General features: G+C 43.2%; 2 protein-coding genes across 8 annotated transcripts in view; both read left to right on the top strand.

Moving 5' to 3' along the window:
• Positions 1 to 11,784, top strand: part of nav3 (neuron navigator 3) — a 272,816-nt gene extending 261,032 nt beyond the window's left edge. For all 7 annotated transcript variants that reach the window (XM_061029865.1, XM_061029866.1, XM_061029867.1 and 4 more), the window contains one exon: positions 11,764 to 11,784. The gene's annotated coding sequence lies outside the window, so the exon portion shown is untranslated. The remainder of the gene's footprint in view (positions 1 to 11,763) is intronic.
• selenoo2 (selenoprotein O2) lies at positions 23 to 20,154 on the top strand. The gene is made up of 9 exons (XM_061029881.1): positions 23 to 480; positions 2,146 to 2,349; positions 2,441 to 2,618; positions 3,092 to 3,222; positions 13,740 to 14,017; positions 14,119 to 14,281; positions 14,622 to 14,807; positions 16,112 to 16,268; positions 18,112 to 20,154. Exons 1-9 carry the CDS (start codon positions 47 to 49, stop codon positions 18,259 to 18,261), a joined length of 1,881 nt encoding a protein of 626 aa, XP_060885864.1. The 5' UTR covers positions 23 to 46; the 3' UTR covers positions 18,262 to 20,154.
• The last annotated feature ends 1,063 nt before the right edge of the window (positions 20,155 to 21,217 follow it).

Below are 21,217 nucleotides of genomic sequence, written 5' to 3' on the forward strand. Positions count from 1 at the left end.
GGAGAGAGAACTTGGTTAGGTCTGGCCCTGGCAGACTTCAGTCCTAATGGAGCCCTCTCTCTGCAGGTCCACCTCTCTTGAGCGGTTACGCTTCAACAACACCGCGCTGAAAAAGCTGCCGGTGGATGACTCGGAGGATCTCGGGTCCCAGACGGTCCATGCGGCTTGTTTCTCTCGAATTCGCACTTTCCAACCCCTTTTACGCCCGACCTTCGTGGCCCAGTCCCCGGCGGCGCTGGCTCTTATCGGCTTGCGTATTCAGGATGTGTTGAGTAATCCTCTCGGCCCGGAGTATCTGAGCGGCTCCAGGCTGCTGCCGGGTTCTGAGCCGGCTGCTCACTGTTACAGTGGGCACCAGTTCGGCCTGTTTGCGGGACAACTGGGAGATGGAGCAGTGATGTACCTGGGGGAGGTGGAGACGGAGACGCACGGCCGATGGGAGATACAGGTGAAAGGTGCAGGAGTCACGCCTTACTCAAGGTAAGGTAAAATGTACACCACTAATGTAACATAGGGAGCCCCAAAAAGTGAAAAAAAAAAAAAATACATTGTGCGCAACAATCAAGATAATTATATTGTGCGCACAATAGGCTATATTTTTTTTCTTCTTCACTTTTTGGGACTTCAGGGTCTCCGTAACACAATTCTTTAAGAGCAGTTTAACCATAATATTCTAAGATCCACCACAGGAAAATGTTTGATCTCTGGGACACAATAATGTTGATACAGCCTACAACAGTTAACACAGTGTTTCTTTATTAAGCCTTTGCTCACCAGAGGCATGTGAGTGCATTAACACAAGAGAGCTACTTAAAAGCTTAGTGCTTGGCACACATCAAATGTATCCTCTATTTCATAACAATCGCTTGCTCAACAGAATCTACAGCATTATATCTATGTTTTAGTGGCTTATGTGTTAAGCCATAGGCCTACCCTAAGGCATATATGATTTAAGAAAACTAATATGAAAGGGAACATGCTTATTTAGCTATTAAATGGCTTCAAACTTTGGTCAGTGTTACCATAAACATAAGGTCCATGTAAGAATAGATGGTCTAACTGATGTACCTTTTGGACTTTATTATTAACTGATATCAGCTATATAAACATATGTATCCATGGAGATGTGTAGCTATAAGATATAAGCCAAATGTGAATATAATAGTTGGGGTGACATAAGATGTTGTCATAACTTAACTTGTCAAACAGAGCATGCTCTACATGAAAGTTCAGCTACGTGCTTTAAGGTCTGTATTGGTTGACAATATACAAACAGCATATTTTTGGATAAAGGGTCTTTTTGAGAGGGCAGCCGGTCCTGAATACCTTTGCACTGTGTCATCATCACATTCAATCAATTCTTAATGTCTTCCAACTGGATGCAGTCTTTTTGGTTGTCAGTCTTGACGCTTTAGACAATTCTAACTAATGTACCTCAAAATGTACAAAACAGTAAAGGGGCCAGGCATGAAAGAATATGCAAAGGAAGTTTTGAAGTTTTGTTTCTGGTCATTTCGAAAACTAAAGGGAAAATCTAGAATGAAAAAACTTGGTAGGAGAAAGTTAGACAGCTAGAGTCAATGTGCACGCAGGTTGCCCGGCCGCGGACATGGAAGCTTCAGTGTTTAGCCAGCTCTGCATCAGCCTTGAAACCTTTCTGTGTTCTCACCGCTCTCCATTTTTGTAAAGCATCTCTTATCCTAGTTTTACTACATTCCTGATCGTGGAGCTTATTAGAAGACTGTTGAGGCTTTTTTTTTTAACCAGTTTGCTTACCTGCTTCCATCGCTGCGGCACCTGTTGGTTTGCTGTTTGTCTGGCAAACTAGGTAGCGTCCAATGGAGTGCCGTAATACCGCCTATAGTCAAAATAAAAACAGACCATTCTGGACAGGAATCGTAAATTAGAAGGAGAACATACTGGCTGCATCATTGTTGACACAGAAGCCAGCACTTCAACAGAGCATGTTTCCTTAATGTCTGATGATAGAGTAAGGTCATTGTGTCGTTTAATTCAGTAGATATCTTCCATATGTTTTTATTGACATGCAAAGTAAAACTGAAAATCTCTTCTTATGTCTTACCTAAGTAAATCAGATTGAATATCAGAGACAAGTTTGTCAAAAACACAACACAATTTTTCCAGAGATGGTGACGGCAGGAAGGTGCTTCGCTCCAGCATCAGAGAATTCCTGTGCAGTGAGGCCATGGCTGCCCTGGGGATACCCAGCACCCGTGCAGCCTCCCTGGTGACCTCGGACCTTTACGTCACCAGAGATCCACTCAACAATGGCAGGCGCATTTCTGAGCGCTGCTCCGTTGTGCTGCGTCTTGCCCCATCATTCATCAGGTAGGAAACAGGAACTTTTTTTTATTTTTTATTATATCAGCCCAGAAATATCGACAAGTTGTGATGTGCTTTCTTTTCTTTTTTTTTTTAGATTTGGATCTTTTGAGATCTTTCTTGGTCGAGATGATTTTTCAGGTTTGCAGGGTCCCAGTGCAGGGCGGCATGACATCCGCGCTCAGTTGCTGGATTATGTCATTGAGAATTTTTATCCCTGCATCCAGCTGACACATAGTAACCGTAAAGACAGGAATATGGCTTTTTTCAGGGAGGTGAGAATGAGGGTGTATGTTGAAATGCTGTCACAATATGTAACCTTTTTCACACATTCACTCCTGAAAATTTCTAGAGTATTTCAGCACTGGCTGCCCCTGAAATCTGCCAGACTGAGTGCTAAAGAACGTGACATGTACAACGATCACACCGGTCACTCACTGGTTGCATGTAAACAGCTTCCCTGCCTGTTCCCCCTCTCTGTGAATTTTTCTGAATTTTAACCTGCTTCGTTCACACATTGGCTCACCCTGAATTCAAGGGAACATTTTATTAGGGAGCTGGCAAGAAAAATTGGTTAAATTTGATATTAAAAAATCGTCTGTTTGCGTCAGCTCTCTCCAAGAATTTCTGGAAATTTTCTTAAGTTTTGTGTATGTGTGACAACACCATCCGTCTCTATTAAGCTTGGTTATCTTAGTAGGTGATTTCTAAGCAATGTCATTATCTGATGTTACTTGTTTACCTGCAGGTGATGAATCGAACAGCTAATTTGGTTGCCCAGTGGCAGTGTGTTGGTTTCTGCCATGGCGTCCTCAACACAGACAACATGAGTATCTTGGGTCTTACTCTGGATTATGGCCCGTTTGGTTTCATGGACAGGTAGGATGAATATTATTACACTTAATTAGTTGATCAGAGTGACTCCTTTAGTTTAAGATTTACCTGTTAGATTTTTTTACAACATAGACTGTATATAAATATGGATGTTTTATCTCCAGCTCCTTTTGTTGTAGAAACTTGAAGCCAAAATACACCCAAGATTCTTGTGTGTGTTTGAAACAGGCACTCATGATTATGGAAAGGCTAATGAATCCTCTGTTAGTCCACATTTCCTCCTGCCACTCCTCATGTACTGCTGTTAATTCGCTGGAGGAGCTACAGAGTGACTAATTATTATGCTACATTTGCTCTTTTTTTGTGCATAAAATAATTAACCTATAGTTCTGTGATCATGAATTAGTGTGATAAAATCTTGTAAAAATGTAATTTTGATTACAAAATTTGCAGAAAGTCCGAACTGTCAGCACGGAGGACATGGGGTTGGTGACATATACTGCAGCCTATCACTAGGGGGAGCTCTAAATCTTTTGGCATCAGAGAGCTATTGTTTTGTCCAACCTTAAACAGTCCATGATTTCAAGTCTTATAAAATGTTTTAACTGCTGCACTAAACAGACTCAAATGATATAATTTCCATCTCAACCTCAGTAAAAGACTCCCTAAATAAAAGTATGATCCGCTTTCACTCACCTTTGTGAGGAGAAGAATCTATTAAATTAAAACCGCAAGCGGTGATGAAGGGCCCTCGCACCCCTGTGCATGTCGGGGTGTGCCGCGACCGCGGGAGTGCAGCAGCAGCGGAACGTGGCTAAGCAGCAGGCCGTGCAGTTTGATTTGTGTAGTCGTAGTACTGGCATGTTGAAATAGGCAATGTAATGAAGATCATATTAAATTTTGACGTAGAGCAGTTCAGGCTGGCACTGTCATGATAGCTATGAAATTTGGAGGAAATTGAGCATTGTATATAGGATGTAGTACTTACGCTTTGCAGTAGGGGGCGCTATGGTTGAAGTTCACTATTATGTCAATGTGTTCAGAGGCCAACCCTGATCATACATGTGAAATTTCAATAAGATTAGATAAAGTATATAGGATTTAGTACTTATTCCTTGCAGTAAGAGGCGCTATGGTTAAAGTTGACTATTGTTATGTCAATGTGTTCAGAGGCGAACCCTGATCATACCTGTGTAATTTGAGGCAGATCAGACAAAGTATATGAGAATTACAGCCACTTCCTGTTTGACGGCGAATGATGCATCCGTATGGCGAGAGCGTTAGACGTAGGTGTTTGAGCTTGAAAGTATTGTATGGCCAGGGTGTTAGCATGGTCCACACCAATTTTGACGGGAAAATGAACTACCGTGTAGCAATGGCTAATGCTAATTGAGAAGCAGTAACTTCCTGTTGTCAACAGGTGACGCTGTGACTAAGCAAAACATTTCAATCATGGATATGTTCAGGGCGGGCCCCGTATCATGCATGAGAAATTTTAATATGATTGAACACTGCATAGCAGAGATCTATTTTAGTAGTAAATATAACCATTTACTTTTTTGGCAAGTTGCCAAAATGCACATCAAACTTTGAACGCACGCCATAGCCACGCCCTTTGACGAAATAATGTGCAGAGCACAACGGGATATGTTGATCACTAGAACACACTGACACTAAGTTTGCATCCAACGGCTGAACGCTTTCGGACTAGCTTTATTTTTCGCTTCTGCCAGTTGGCGCCACTGAGCCATTAAGCCACGCCCACTTACTTAAACGATATAAGATGTTTGAGTTTAGTACCAGGATTATATGTATGAAGTTTCGGGTCTGTACGACTATGTTAAGCCCGTGAAAAAACGACTTCCTGTTTGATGACGAACAACGCGTCCGTAAGGGAACAGCTTTTCACGCAGGACTTTGTGCTTGTAATGGTCGTATGGTCAAGGTCTTTGGATGGTCAACAGTGATTTTGAGGGAGATACACGCAACTGTGTAGCAATGGCTAGTGCAAAGGAAACAGTGCTCAGACGGAGTGATCTCCTGTTGTCAACAGGTGGCGCTGTGACTAATTAAAAGAATTCAATCATGGATGTGTTCAGGGCGGGCTCTTTGTCATGCATGAATTTTTTGGTGATGATTGAACACTGCATAGTAGAGTTATAAGCATTTACTGGTTTTTTACATGTTCAGGCCCTCAAAATATCGTTTAAAGTGGCGGAACGAGAAAAATAATAATCATTTGCATTCCAAGAGGGTCCTTGCACGGTTCGTGCTCGGGCCCTAATAATAATTCCTAGGGTTTCAAGAGGGTCCTTGTGACGGAGCGGTCCACTGACTGTAGTCAGCACACACACCAACACACACCAACACACATGCTGACACACACACATCCGCCAAACTTTTCCCTCTGCCAGTGCGCCTATAATCATTCAGTAAATCACACCATCATCCTCCTTTCCCTCTCCGTTTCATAGCGCGATTAAGGGTGCACACTTGAAAGCTCTATTTTTGGTATCACACATATATATACAGATGCAGAGTGGTATTACCGTTGGTGCGTTGCATATGCGCTCCGCGGTGTCCCGTTTGTTCCAAACAGAGGCGGCCCATTTCCGCATACTAAATAGGCGGATGGGGTGCGCATGGGTGATCACATGATTGATTGATTAATTAAATGTTTGTTTTGAAAGTATCGCCACCGATACATTACAGTGGTGGTACTAAAATATGGATGAGAATGGGTAATTTAGGGATGAGTAAACCATGTTAATTTAACAAAGTATAAATTGCTCATTCATGAGATAATGTGTTTCTTTAAAATGTTAGGCAATTTATAACGCCCAGTGGGAGGGGCTTCTTGTCTTTAAAAGAGAGCTGCTTGTTGCTTTCAAGCAGTCTAGGATGGTTACAGCGAAGGTAACATGTTACAACAGAGACTTTATTTTTTTGAAGTACAGTTTGTTTGCTGAGTTATGTGGATTTTGTTTTTGGACGACTTTTGTTTGGTAAATAGTTTAAATAGTCTAAACACCATTTTTCCCTGTTTTTGCATTTTTGCATTTTTGGAAGTATCGATCACTGCACTTTGGGAGGCCGGCAAAAATAAAAACACTTCACTTACAGTCTGCGACTACGCCTGTTTTTAAGTTTTTGGGTGGATTGAAAGAGGACCCCGTCACATATGGTGTCAGAAGTGGGATGGCTAGTCGCAAGAAACTAATCCGGCCCCAAAAGCAACGCACAGGACTGCGGTCCCAGCGGCGAGAGCAGTTGGAGGAAGCAGCTGCCAAGGCTGGCCCGGCTTGGGACACAGTGGCAACTTCGACAGAAGAGGACCCCGTCACATATGGTGTCAGAAGTGGGATGAGGACGGTGAGGAGTACAGGCCTTGGCAGGTCCCAGTAGCTCCTAAAGGTCCAGCATCTGCAGGTGGAGCAGGAGGAGAACTGGTGGCTATGATGAGAGACTTTTTGGCATCACAGCAAAGGAGAGAGGAGGGCCTGTTGGCAGAGATCCAAGGCCTGAGGGCTTCTCTTCCAGGGCCCGAGCAGCCTTATTAACCGGTGCCCCTGTCCCGGCAGACTCTTGCACCACGGGGGCAGAACAGGCCAGCCCATGTCACGACTCCAAGTACAGCCACTGCAAGCAGCCCAAGATTCGAGCTGCCAACCCCAGCACCCCGGCGAGGACATCAGGATTCAGCATCTGAGTATCCTTCTTTTCCGTCTCAGAATGCCAGCAGTAGACCTGAACAGCCGAGGCCAGAGTGGAGGCCCTACCAAGACCCCAAAATTCCACAATATCGGATGGGGGAAGACATTGAGAACTATTTGCTGAGATTTAAGCGAATAGCCAAGACCTGGAAATGGCCAGAGAGTGAGTGGGCCTGCCGCCTCGTTCCACTGCTGACTGGTAAGGCACTGGAGGCCTACACTGCGATGGATGAGGAGATGGCTCACTGCTACACTGACTTGAGAGCAGCCCTGCTCATAAAATTTGACATCTCTCCAGAGACGTACCGGCAGCAGTTCCGTGCCACCGCTGTGCCCTCTGGTGAGAACCCCACCGAGACCTACCACCGCCTGAAGGGACTCTACTGACGCTGGATCCGGCCTGAGCAGCACACCAAGGAGGAGATTGGGGAAGCCGTCGTTTTGGAGCAGCTACTCCGGGTACTTCCGACGGAGGTGAGGACCTGGGTGAAGGAGCACGAGCCAGTCGAGGGACTCTCAGCTGCCCGGCTGGCGGTCACGTCCTACAAGGGGAGAGAGACACCAGGAACCTTCAGGTGACACCATCTCTGCCCCAAACCAACGAGGATCGGGTAAGGACCTTGTTTGCTTCTATTGCCAGCAGCCAGGCCACAAAGCTTCTGTGTGTCCCGTACGCAAAGCTAAGGTCACCGGTGCTTGTTATGCACCCCGGTCAGAAATGGGCCCGAGGCTGACATGGAGGTGAAAACGCGACACAAAACTGTTACCATCAGTGGTCAACGCGTGACAGCCCTGTTAGACTCAGGTAGCTACACGTCTCTGGTTAAAAGTGCTCTGGTGCCAGTAGGCAGTGTGGACTACAGAAGGCAGGCGGACATTTTGTGTGTTCATGGAGACAGGCACCTCTATCCCAAAACTGAACTCATGGTGATCATTGATGAACAATCTTACCTACTGACTGTTGGGGTTGTAGAGAATCTGCCTGTTGATGCCATCTTGGGTTGGGACTTACCTGTGTTAATGGACTTGTTACAGGATAAAGAACTGTCAGAGCAAAGTGACTCTGGAAAAAAAGGGAGAACTGAATGTGCATGTGTCTTGTCCTGTAATCACCAGAGCCCAAGTGAAAGCTGGTGTCCAACCACTCCCAGACCTCGACAGTAGTCTGTGTGAGGGTGGCACTAAGGGGCCAAGAAAATCCCGTCGCCAGCGACGCTTTGAGAAACAGCTAAAGCTAGCTCAATCAGACCGACAGATTTTGCTGTGTAATGACATGTGGAATGTGCCTGACAATATTTCAGTGTTGTAAAGGGAAGATGCTACTTTGAAACCATTGTTTGCCAAAGTAGTCAAGGACACCAGTGGGGATTGTGTGGGGAAGGAGATGTTCATTGTTGACAATGATGTGCTGTATTGTGTTGGTAATGAAGACAAACGTCTTGTGATCCCAGCTAGTTGCAGAGTCCTTGTCATGCACCTAGCACACACACTCCCATGGGCAGGACACCTTGGTCACCACAAAACCTACATCCGTGTCAGTTCACGTTTTTCTTGGCCTTCCATTTACACCGACATTCAGAAATATTGCACCAGATGCCCTACATGCCAGAAAACATGCACTGCCCGCAAATCTGACAGAGCTTTCCTGCAGCCTCTCCCTGTCATCTCCACACCATTCCGCAGGATCGCCATGGACATCGTGGGCCCTCTGGTGAAAAGCAGCAGAGGTCATCAGTACATCCTGGTCATCTGTGATTATGCAACGCGGTTTCCAGAGGCTTTTCCCCTTCGCACCATCACTGCTCCTGCAGTAGTGCATGCGTTGGTCCAGCTTTTCTCCAGGGTGGGAATACCAGACGAGATCCTCACCGATCAAGGGACCAACTTTACCTCAGACTCATGCAGCTCCTCTATAAGCAGCTGGGCATTAATGCAATCAAGACCACGCCGTACCACCCACAGACAGACAGTTTGGTTGAGAGATTTAACCAGACGCTGAAGAGGATGCTCCGGAAGTTTGTTGACGACACAGGGAAAGACTGGGATCGCTGGCTGCCATTCCTGCTGTTTGCATACCGGGAGGTTCCTCAAGCAAGCTCCTGGCAAAATGGCAAGGCCCACACACCATCTCCCACAAGATGGGCCCGGTCACCTATGAGGTTTACCATCCTGAGAAGAAACGACCGAAACAGACCTACCATGTCAACCTTCTCAAAGAGTGGAAGGAGCGACAAGTGGCTTCTACAGGGATGGCTCTGCTGGTAAGAGAAGTGGACCTTGAGGAAGAAGAACAGACGGGTCCAGAAACTCAAGCAACGCCTGTCTCTCCTGTATTGGTACATCTGGCCCCAGAACGAGCATCACAGCTTCTGCAGATCTTCCCGGAGGCTTCTTCTCTGTTTGCTGCCAATCCAGAGACAAGCAATTCCCCAACGTCCCTACAGAGTCCCACAAAATCTGGTGGCGAAGCTGAAACAGGAGGTAGAAGAAATGCTCAGACTGGGTGTGATCGAGCCATCCAACTCCGAGTGGTGCAGTCCGGTGGTCATCGTCTTCAAAAAGGACGGGTCCCTCCGCATCTGCATTGACTTCAGGAAACTCAATTCAATCTCTCAGTTTGATGCCTACCCAATGCCAAGGATCGATGACCTGCTCGAACAGATTGGAGCAGCAAAGTTCATCACCACATTGGACCTGTGTAAAGGGTACTGGCAAGTGCCCCTTGAAGAGTCGAGCCGACCGTACACAACGTTCCGAACACCAGCTGGTCTCTTCCAGTTCACTGTGATGCCCTTCGGTCTTCATGGAGCTCCAGCCACCTTCCAGAGACTGATGGACAGAGTCCTCCAGGATTGTGGACATTGCAGCGCCGCCTATCTGGACGATGTGGTCATCTACAGCAATACCTGGGAAGATCATATACAACATCTGTCCCTGGTTCTTGGGAAAATCCAGCAGGCTGGGCTGACCCTCAATCCCTCAAAGTGTGAGTGGGCACGGCAAGAGACAAGGTACCTGGGTTACCTACTGGGCCGAGGAGAGGTGCGACCTCAAGTGGATAAGGTTGAAGCTATCCAGAAATGCCCTCGACCTCGCACCAAGAAGGAGGTACGGTCTTTCCTGGGGTTGGCTGGCTGGTACAGGAGATTTGTGCCCCAATTTGCAACGATTGCTGCACCGATCACGGCACTCACCAGCAAGGACCAGAGGAATCCTGTTACCTGGTCAGATGACTGTGAAACAGCTTTCAGCACCCTGAAAGCCCACCTGTGCTCTTCCCCTGTTCTCAAAAGTCCAGACTTCAACCGACGATTTCTGGTACAGGTGGATGCCTCTGCAGTTGGTCTTGGAGCAGTTCTGGCCCAAGGAGATCCAGGAGAAGAGCATCCAATTCTGTACCTGAGCCGCAAGCTTCAGCTTCAGTGTAATTTGAGGCAGATCAGACAAAGTATATGAGAGTTACAACCACTTCCTGTTTGACTGCGAATGATGCATCCGTATGGCGAGATCGTGTTTGAGCTTGAAAGTGTTGTATGGCCAAGGTGTTTGAATGGTCCCCACCAATTCTGAGCAGGAAATGAGCTGCCTTGTAGCAATGGCTAATGCTAACTGAGAAGCAGTAACTTCCTGTTGTCAACAGGTGGCGCTGTGACTAAGCAAAAAATTTAAATCATGGATGTGTTCAGGGCAGGCCACATATCATGTATGAGAAATATTAATATGATTGAACACTGCATGGCAGAGATATAACCATTTACTTTTTTGGCAAGTTGCCAAAATGCACATCAAACTTTGAATGCACGCCATAGCCACGCCCTTTGACGAAATAATGTGCAGAGCACAACGGGATATGTTGATCACTAGAACACACTGACACTAAGTTTGCATCCAACGGCTGAACGCTTTCGGACTAGCTTTATTTTTCGCTTCTGCCAGTCTTTATTTTTATACATCTGTTTATGTATTTCAGTTTTACTTAAACTGTATTTCCGTTTTCTTTTCTTTCTTCAAAAACAACATTTTATTCATATTTCAACACAATATGCACAGAAATATACATAAACTTATACTTGTCATTAATTACATGCAAAAAGTCTCAAAACTACTAAATAAACATTTCTGTGTGTTATTATTCTTTTCACAAATATAAAATAATTAGGTTCTGCTACTTAAGTGCTTCTTATCAATGCAATACAGTTGCAAACAGGTTTCCAGTTTAACTGAATAAAAGTTCAATTCTCGCTTAGCATTATGCTAAAAAATAACATGGGAAATCCCATAGAGAAACAGCAAAGCTAGCGGAGTTAGCGCTACACTTTTCACATGAATATAAGTACAAAATATGAAAACGAACAGTCTTCATGAACCCACGGTTACTTTAAGAGATATACAGGAGCTTTACAAAACTAACAAAAGAGCATGGGAGCTAGGGACAAGCCATGACAAACATAGGCTATGAACGTGGCGATGAGCTAAGCTAGCGCTCATGAGCATCATAGCTAAAGGACCTTAAAACCTTCAAAACAAATTTAAAACACATCCTGACACACACTAAAGGATGGCGTTACCTTCCACATGCTATAGAAGAATATAGACCACATGTATGTGATTTGTGACATTTACTCACCTGTAAATAACAGGGAAATAATGAGACAACCACAGGTAGCCTATAGTGTTTCCTTTCCTTGCTTCTGCCAGTATGAAGATGAGGGCTACCGAGCACACTGAGCTGTCTCACTTGGAGGATACGCCTCCTTGTGGAATAAATTGGAACCACACTCTAAATTTAAATATTTCAATCATGGATAGTCACCAAAAGATGGCAGCATTGTTTTAATTTTGCAGCTCTTATTTAAATCATGGATTTGTTGAGCTAAATCAGCCTCTATAGTCACCACAAGATGGCATCATTGCCTTAATTTTAGAGCGGGCCCTGTAGCCTATCATGCATGAGACATTTGAATCTAACTTGACTTTAGAGCGTTATTAACCCCTCTTCCCGACATGATAGCATGTCATGTTTGGTACCATTGGATGCATGTATATCGTGGACTTTCATTAGATACCTGTATATCCCCTCTAGCTTTAGAATTGAGCCTGCGACGGCGTCTGAAAAATAGTAACATTTATGTCAGCTATGTCAACAAGTTAACCGTTAGCGATAGCTAGCTAACGAAATGACTGCTAGCTAACTGGTAAACCGTTAGCGCGAGCAATTCTGTGAAATTGCTTGGTTGACTAATGTAACATAACGGTTTTATAAGTTTAGCTAGTTAGCCATTAGCTAGCGAGAGTTACAGCCACTTCCTGTTTATGGCAATGTGATTTGTGGACTTCCTGTTGGATATTGAGCATGGATGCAAGAGGGTTTATTGTAGGTGTTGTCAAGATGGATAGACATAGCAAAATTCAGAATTGTAGGTTCTACGTGCTGCGGGGGCTGAATGTTTGAAATATTTTAGGGGGCGCCACTGAGCCATTAACCCACGCCCACTTACTTAAACGATATAAGATGTTTAAGTTTAGTACCAGGATTATATGTATGAAGTTTCGGGTCTGTACGACTATGTTAAGCCCGTGAAAAAAATACTTCCTGTTTGATGGCGAACAACGCATCCGTAAGGGAACAGCTTTTCATGCAGGACTTTGTGCTTGTAAAGGTCGTATGGTCAAGGTCTTTGGATGGTCAACAGCGATTTTGAGGGAGATTCAAGCAACTGTGTAGCAATGGCTAGTGCAAAGGAAACAGTGCCCAGACGGAGTGACCTCTTGTTGTCAACAGGTGGCGCTGTGACTAATTAAAAAAATTAAATCATGGATGTGTTCAGGGCGGGCTCTTTGTCATGCATGAATTTTTTGGTGATGATTGAACACTGCATAGTATAGTTATAAGCATTTACTGTTTTTGGCGCGATGCAAAAAACGACATCAAACTTTGATATCAAGCCACGGCCATGCCTTATTTCGAAACCTCGTGATTTGAGCACAACTTTTATTCTTCAGCTTGTCTGCTTTCATTTGACACCAAACTTGAATTGATCAGATAAACGCTCTCGGGCGGTTCGAGTTGAGTTGAAGTTGACTATTGTTATGTCAATGTGTTTAGAGGCGAACCCTGATCATACATGTGAAATTTCAATCAGATCAGACAAAGTATATAGGATGTAGTACTTACTCCTTGCAGTAGGGGGCATTATGGTTAAAGTAAATGCTTGTTATGTCAATGTGTTCAGAGGCCAACCCTGATCATACCTGGGAAATTTTAAGCAGATCCGAGAAAGAATGTATTATGTAGTACTTAGTCCTTTCATTAGGGGGCGCTATGGTTAAACTTTAGTATTGTTTTGTGTCACTGTGTTCAGAGGCCAACCCTGATCATACCTATGTAATTTCAAGAAGATCAGACAAAGTATATAAGAGTTACAGCCACTTCCTGTTTGATGGTGATGTGATTTGTGGACTTCCTGTTGAGTTTTGGATGTGGGTTAAAGAGGCTTTTTCGTAGGTTTTTTGTCATGTTGGAAATGCATAGTAAAATTCAGAATTGTAGGTTCAACGTGCTGCTGGGGCTGAATGTTTGAAATATTGTAGGGGGCGCCACTGAGCCACTAAGCCACGCCCACTCACTTAAACGGTGTAAGATGTTTGACTTTACTACCAGGATCATATGTATGAAGTTTCGGGACAGTACGACTATGTTAAGCCCCTGAAAAAAAAATTAAATAAATAAATTATAATCGCTAGGGTTTCAAGAGGGTCCTCGCACGGTTTGTGATCGGGCCATAATAATAATCATTTGCATTCCACATTTCATTTCATGTACACACATTCTTCTAATCTGCTTGTCAGGTACGACCCAGATTTTGTTTGCAATGCTTCAGACAAAAGAGGTCGCTACTCATACCAGGCCCAGTCGTCCGCGTGCCACTGGAACCTGGCTCGCCTGGCAGAGGCGTTGGGCTCTGAGCTGAAAGTAGCTGAAGCAGGGGCTATCCTGGATGAATTCATGCCCACATACCAACGCTTCTACCTTGGAACCATGAGGAAAAAGCTGGGCCTTGTGAGAAAAGAAGAGGAAGAGGACAGCCAGCTCATATTAGACCTGCTGCGCCTCATGCACAACACTGGTACAAACACTGATGGCTCTTTTTTAGACATGACAGTATTGTTATCATGCAACTTTCTGCTTGATGTTATGTTAAAACATTATAACTCTCTACGTCTCCAGGTGCAGATTTCACAAACACCTTCCGCCTGCTGAGCTACATCCCCTGGCCTGAAGGGGGCGACAGTGAGAAGGTTGTGGTTGGGCCAGTGGTGGACCTCATCCTAAAACAGTGTGCTTCTATTGAGGAGCTAAAGGTGGCTAACAAGCCAACTATGGAGGACGGGTGAGGGAGTGTATGGTGGTTTGATACATGAGTGTTTTATTTTTGCGTTAAGCAGCTGTATAAAGAACATAAGATCTGTCGCTGCTGTCCCACCATATACTCCCAAATGAATGTGCATTCATACCAAGCTAAGTAGAGTAATGGTTTCAAATGAAAAAATATTTTTGTTCTCCCTTTCATATGCTAGCTTTTTGAGGAAAAAGCTTACCAAGACAATATGTAAGTTCAAGGTTTGTTTGTTTTCAGCATTGGTTAGAATGTATGTTGAGGAAGCCAGTCATCTTTGAGCCAGATTTGTGGTTTTTCTGCTTCTTCACTCGATCTTACTTTCCATTTCTAGTGAGCTGGCAATGATTCTGTCCATGGCCCAAACAAACCCTGTCATGTTTGGGATCGTAGCAGATAGTCCAGGTGTGTCCGAGCAACTTGTGAGGATGGGACGGCTAAAGGAGCTGATCAGCACAGATCAGGACGAGCTGAAGGAAAAGCAGAGAGACGACTGGATTCGCTGGATTAGCTGGTACAGGTGAGAAAAATCACAAGACCTGTAAACAGGAGACCCTTACCCTAATTAACCCATAGTGAAACAGAACCCCCATGTCACTTGCCGGCTCTTGCTCCTACACAAATCAAATAAACGTCATGTCAGTTGGCTTAACTTGCAGTAATTATAAGTTAGCAGCTCATCAACTTTTAGACATGACAGTTCAGTGAAACAAATATATTAAGAGTTTGGGAAGGGTATGATGAAAAGAGATATTACCTCAGACAAAACATTGGACACCTATCTCCCCCACAGGAGAGGGGAGGGGGAAAAAGAAATGCATATAAATCACCACATAAGAAGAAAAACAGGGGAGTGTTTTAGCCTCTTTTAGCTGGTTGTTTCTTTCTTTGATTCAGTGTTGCTACTCTCCAGGTTTTTCTTTCCGCAGCAAACAGGGAGCTTTTTGTTTGGATCAAAAACTTAGATAAACTCACATACAGAAACCATTCCCAAAACCAATAAAGGCAGAGCGAAATGTAAAATCTTAAAATATTGTGGGGCCAATCTAAGCCTTAAATCACATAACTCCTAATATTACCAAAGGCGAAGATATAGCACTATATGTTTTATATCTTATATATATAATTTTAAACCTTATACATATAAACAATTTATTAAGCAAAAAAAGAAAATATATTTATATTGCAGTGGCTGCAGGGTGGTGCAGTGGTTAGCGCTGTTGCCTCACAGCGAGGAGGTTCCTGGTCTGACAGGAGCCTCTCTGGGTGGAGTTTGCATGTTCTTGCCGTGCATGTGTGGGTTCTCTCCGGCTTCCTCCCACATTCCAAGGAAATGCTCGTTAGGTTAATTAGTGACTTTGAAATTGCCCGTAGGTGTGAATGTGAGTGTGGCTGGTTGTCAGGGTGTAACCCCGCCTCTCGACCAATGACTGCTGGAGTCGGCTCCAGCCCCCCAGCGACCCCAAACAGGAAAAAATGGTATAGATAATGGATGAATGATGCATAGATCCACATTGCAGTGAAAATGTAGTACCCTTTGCTTCAACAAGGGGGCAGCAGCCCACACTTAGCTTTTCAGCCTGCGGGGCAAAAGAGGTAAATCTATCAAACATCTTAAGTTTAAAGTCTATTAGGTATCTCTGCAACTGATGTTTGTTAACCTTTGTAAAATGTGTTTAATGTTATGTATTAAAGCATAGTTGAAGAAAGTTTATGGTTGATATATTACTCTTTTGAATATGTATATATTTGCAATACATAATTACAGTATTTTTATAAAAACACATGTTCCTGCGAATAACTTTTCCTGTGCTTAAATACCAGGAGGCGTTTATCCAGGGAGTGTGAAGGCGCAGGTGACTTATCTCTCATCAAAGAGGAGAGGCTCACTGTGATGAACAGCACCAACCCCCGAGTCGTCCTGCGGAACTACATTGCCCAAAATGCAATTCAGGCTGCTGAAAGGGGAGACTTCTCTGAGGTTGTGAGACTCATAAAATCTTTTGTCTTTCTTTCTCTCTCTTTGATAATCTCTATTAGGATAACTAGATATATTAATACAGATCTCCAAGGCAACAAGGTGTTTACTTCTTTGTTTATTTCTATATAATCTGTAGTTACACCTTTGGCCACTACTTAGGTTGCTACTACTCTTCGATGTGCCAACACATGTAAACATTAAAAGGTGCAGAAATGATATCTCGCTAGTAATAACAAAGTACCATAATCATTAATAAACTCAAATAGAGAATAAGAAAGATGAGTTCTGTCAGACTAACAGGTAAACAGGCAATTTAGGAATTCATATCAAAACACCTCAGAACTGTAGATTACTGTTAAAACAGACACAAACTAACAACTCAAACAGCAACCTCTGGTGTTTAAGAGATGAAGCCATTGCAGAAGTGAAAAAAAAAATGCAGTTCCTCGAGAGTCCACTTGTGGCTGCCTGCAGAAGGCCAGAAAATCAGATTAACATCCATGCAAACATAACAATTTTGACAGCAGACTTAATCACTTTAACAGGCTGATACAAAAAAAACAAAAAACGTTCACTTTCTACTTTCTTGTACACACTGTACAGCGAGTACATTTTTTATTACTCATTTGTTTTTATTATGGGCTGAACGATGGTGCAGTGGTTAGCGCTGTTGCTTTACGGACAGGACAGGAGCCTCTCTGTTTGCATGTTCTCCCCAAGCATGTGTGGGTTCTCTATGGGTACTCTGGCTTCCTCCCGCAAGTCCAAAGGCATGTTAGTTAGATTAATTGGTGATCTACTGGTCTACATTAAGTGTCTACATACAATGAATGTGAATGTGGCTGGTTGTCACTACATATGTCAGCCCTGTCATTGACTGGTGAACAGTCCGCCTCTCACTATATGACAGCTGGGATCTGCTCCAGCCCCCCATGTACCCGAATGTGACAAGCATTAGATAATGGATGGATGGATGGACCGATGGATGTTTTTATTATATTAGAGCTAAGGTTAATGCATACATTTGCATATTTTAAGTTGCTGTTGATTTGACTGACAGGTGGAAACATTGAAGTTGTTTGCCAGGAGGCTTAAGGCCGGCCTCAACTCCACCTCTTTGCCCGTTTCTATGAATCAAAAGTTTGGTTTTTAAAATAGGGTGACTGCTGTTGTCTTCAAAATGCCTCTTTAGCGACATGTGGCTGACATCACTAAGGCTATGTCCGACTTTTATACAATCTGTTGGGGTGCTTGTGGCACGGTGGTTAGTGCGCACGCCCCATGTATGGAGGCTGTGGTCCTTCAAGCGGGCAGCCCAGGTTAGAATCCAACCTGTGGCTCCTTTCCCGCATGTCAAATTAGCAGCAATCTACAGATTTTTCACTGCTGCAATGCTCGGCTTCATGCAGGCGGTGCCTTGAAGGTGTCATAGGTTGTTAATCTGCTTGTCTAGACAGGCTACAGAAGTTAAAGTCTGTCAATCATTTGTAGTTACAACCATAATAAGGGTAATCACAAGTACCCACACTTTGATCTAGACAGAAAAACATTTGTTAAAAGCTTCATTATGATCGTAGTTTAATCTACAGAATGAAAGAAACCTGAAATTAAGTTAACCATTGTGGTATATTACATGACATATTACATTATATATAGTGTTTTCTAACTACTTGCATTCAGATAAAGACAAATGTGGTGAACAATACATCTAATTTGCCACTAGGTGGAGATAAAAGCCATGAATAAAACATTCAATGTATTATTATGAGATTTAAATGTTGTTGTTTGTAGAATGTAATTAACTGTGGCAAAACTGATTTTCTTTCTGCACCTTGTCCTGCAGGTGAAAAGGGTCCTTAAAGTTTTGGGCAATCCATATTCTGAATCTGATGCATCTGGACTGAGTACTCTCGTTGGACCTTGTGCTTTTAAACAGACTGTTGCATACGACAAAAAACCTCCTGCAGGGGCACAAACAATTTGTATCACCTGATCCACATAGAGCCTTCCCAGGCAGGTGAAGGGGGGAGGTCTGTTACCTCTGATGAACCGTCCTGGCCTCAGTTTCAAGAGGCGTTCTCTCCTGCATCCTGATGGGAGGTTGTTATGTAACCCAGTGTGTTCCAGTGTTCATCAGTATGGCCATGAATCAATGTTTGTGTGATTATAATACCAAAAGAGAGTAATGAAACAGCATCACAGACTAAATGTGACTTGATGGCTGTTGCTGATGAGGTATGACGGCTCAGATGACAAGTCAAAAATGACCTGTCTGGGTCTGAAACACCCTGAACACACTGTCCTCAATTATTACAGATACAGTAAGTGATTTATCAGATCAACATGTGAGTGTTGATACAGTAGAGAGTCTAGTTATTATGAAGAAACACTTTCAAGGTTTTATGATTATTTGTTAAGAGGTTGAGAAAGGGTTTATGTATTAAAGAGGAAATATTATACCCTTTCCTTTTTAAACAGTCCCCTGTGGTCTAAATGAAACATCTGTGCTGTGCTTTGGTCAAAATATAACATGAATCAAGCACCAGAGGAGGTTTGTGACCCTGTAAAAACCAGCTCTCTCTGAACGCTCTGTTTTGGTGTGTGTGTCTCTTTAAATTCAATGAGCCCCCCCTGAGTTTTCCTGGTAGACTTCAATCCTATGTAGCAAGATTAAAAATTGCAGACCTGCACAAAAGTTTTGTTCTAGGCTGGGGATAGAGATATGGGAGGAGATATCAGGGGTAGGGAGGGTATTTTTTTAAACCAGAATCCCACTGTGACATCACAAACTGAGCAAATTTGAAACGGAGCAATTTCCTGGGTGTTGTGAGACTTATGCAGACCACAAACAAAGGACTGGATGGATTTATTTCACATTTTGTGGGTCAGTAGACACTCAGGTTACCCAGATATATGTTCAAAAACACTGTACAAGTGGCTTTTCATAATATGTCCCCCTTAAAGGCAATTAACACTGCTGACCGGGGGTTGAAAAATGAAGCCAATGTAAAAAACTGCAGTCCAATCCAATAAAGCACATTAAACACTTTAACCAAGTCGAAAGAAAGGGAGTTTAACACGACACATAAATAACTAATTACCTAAAGGAAGAGTGTGCGACATCTCACACATTAATACAGCAGAAATCAAGTATATCCTCTGTAAATGTGTCTCTGAGTCATGACTGTCTACAATGAGTGAGAAGCACAAGTCCCGCTGGCTGTTGTGGTGTAATTTCTGTAGTTATTTAGATTATAATGTATAGATGTCATTAGGTTTATTCACTTTTCTCTAAGGTCAGTCAGACCTGATAGAGTTCAGTTGTTATTAGAACACCAAGTACAGCTTAGAGAGTGTCAACTGTTCTTCCTGATATCTGCAAGGATGTTTGGTAGACTTGTTGTCTGCTCCAGTGTTGTAGACGTCACAGTTTAGTCTAGGTGGTTCAATGTGACCCTGATAATGATAATGTCTTTTGCAATGCAATGCCTTTTGAAAAGTTCTGCAGATGTGATTGAGCAAGACATGAGAACAGAAGTGTGATGTTGAATCATGTCTCCTCGAGTATTCTTCTTATGTATAAACTTTCATCAACGTAAGCCATCTGAGTCAACTGAGTTTTATTGTATGGAGTCAAGTCTTAGTCATTTCCTCAACAGCTGTGTTGTTGTCAGAGCCGTGTTTACATGGACGAGATGGCCCTGCGTAAAAAGCTGTTTTAGTCAAGGACTAGAGAAAAGAAGAACATACTCACTGATTATTTGGATGTCATGTAAGTGTCTTTAGATCTCAGTCTTTCTGTGTCAATTTATGTGCAATATGAAGCTACGAGTTAACCACATAGTGCTAACATTAGCCTGCTAACACAACAATGTTGTTTAGAAATGTCACTAAACCACAAATATCAGCCTCATGGTGGCACTGTAGAGGAAAAAAAAGTCACCAAATGTTCAAACACCATCTGGTGCATTAAATTACTCTAAGAAATGTGTTGTGATCCATTAAGTCCGACCACAAAAGTTCTTCCTCAATGCACTATAAATATATGGGCGAAATTCCATGCTAATCAAATTAAGTCGAATGAATCAATCTTTATTCTGGTGTCTGGACTCTTATGGCCTATCCCTTGAGGGGTTATTCAGACTCATTTAAGGAAAACAATCCTAATGCCATCTCACTGACACAAAATGAAACAAAGATAAAGTTCACAATTAAGCACTAGTGAAATAGCTGATACAAAAAGAGAGAGCAATAGCGGCAAGAGTGAGAGAGAGAGAGAGAGAGACATACAATCCCCGTTTCCATCAAGTGGTTCGGTTCAGTAAGGTCTTGGTACCCTTCTGTTAGGGTTTCAAGCCTACCAATCCGACCCTAAAGGTTGGAGCTAGACACACAGTCTGTTGATTGGTCGAAAGAATGGTCACTTCCTGTGCGACAGTGGTAATAAAGGACCAACACAAAATGCATCATGTTTAAATATCCTGTCGATTTCAAGGCTGTTTTTGTTTTTTTGCGACTATTGCCAGCCCGTAGCACCGCCCCATGGATGACCTGGAATCATTGATTATTGTTTATTGTGTCGCTGTTATTTAGTGATGTGTAAGGGTACGGTAAGCCGTGGAAACGCAAGCAAGATCAGGGTTTACCGTACAAAACTGAAATGAACCAAACCAGACCAGACCGCTTGGTGGAAACAGGGCTAGAGTTGACAGAAAGAGAAACAGAGGGAACTAGATATTCAATCAATTAATCAATCTTTATTTGTATAGCGCCTTTATTATATTATTAACAATATTTATCATATATTACTGCATGTATCTATCTGCCTTCATTACAAATGTTATCTCAAGACACTACAAAAAGCAGGTAAAATACCTTACTCATTGTTATACAGTATTATCTACAAATACCCAACCAATCCAATCAATCCAACCAATCCAATCCATCAT

Source organism: Labrus mixtus, chromosome 22, assembly GCF_963584025.1.
Source record: "Labrus mixtus chromosome 22, fLabMix1.1, whole genome shotgun sequence".
Lineage (NCBI taxonomy): Eukaryota > Metazoa > Chordata > Actinopteri > Labriformes > Labridae > Labrus > Labrus mixtus.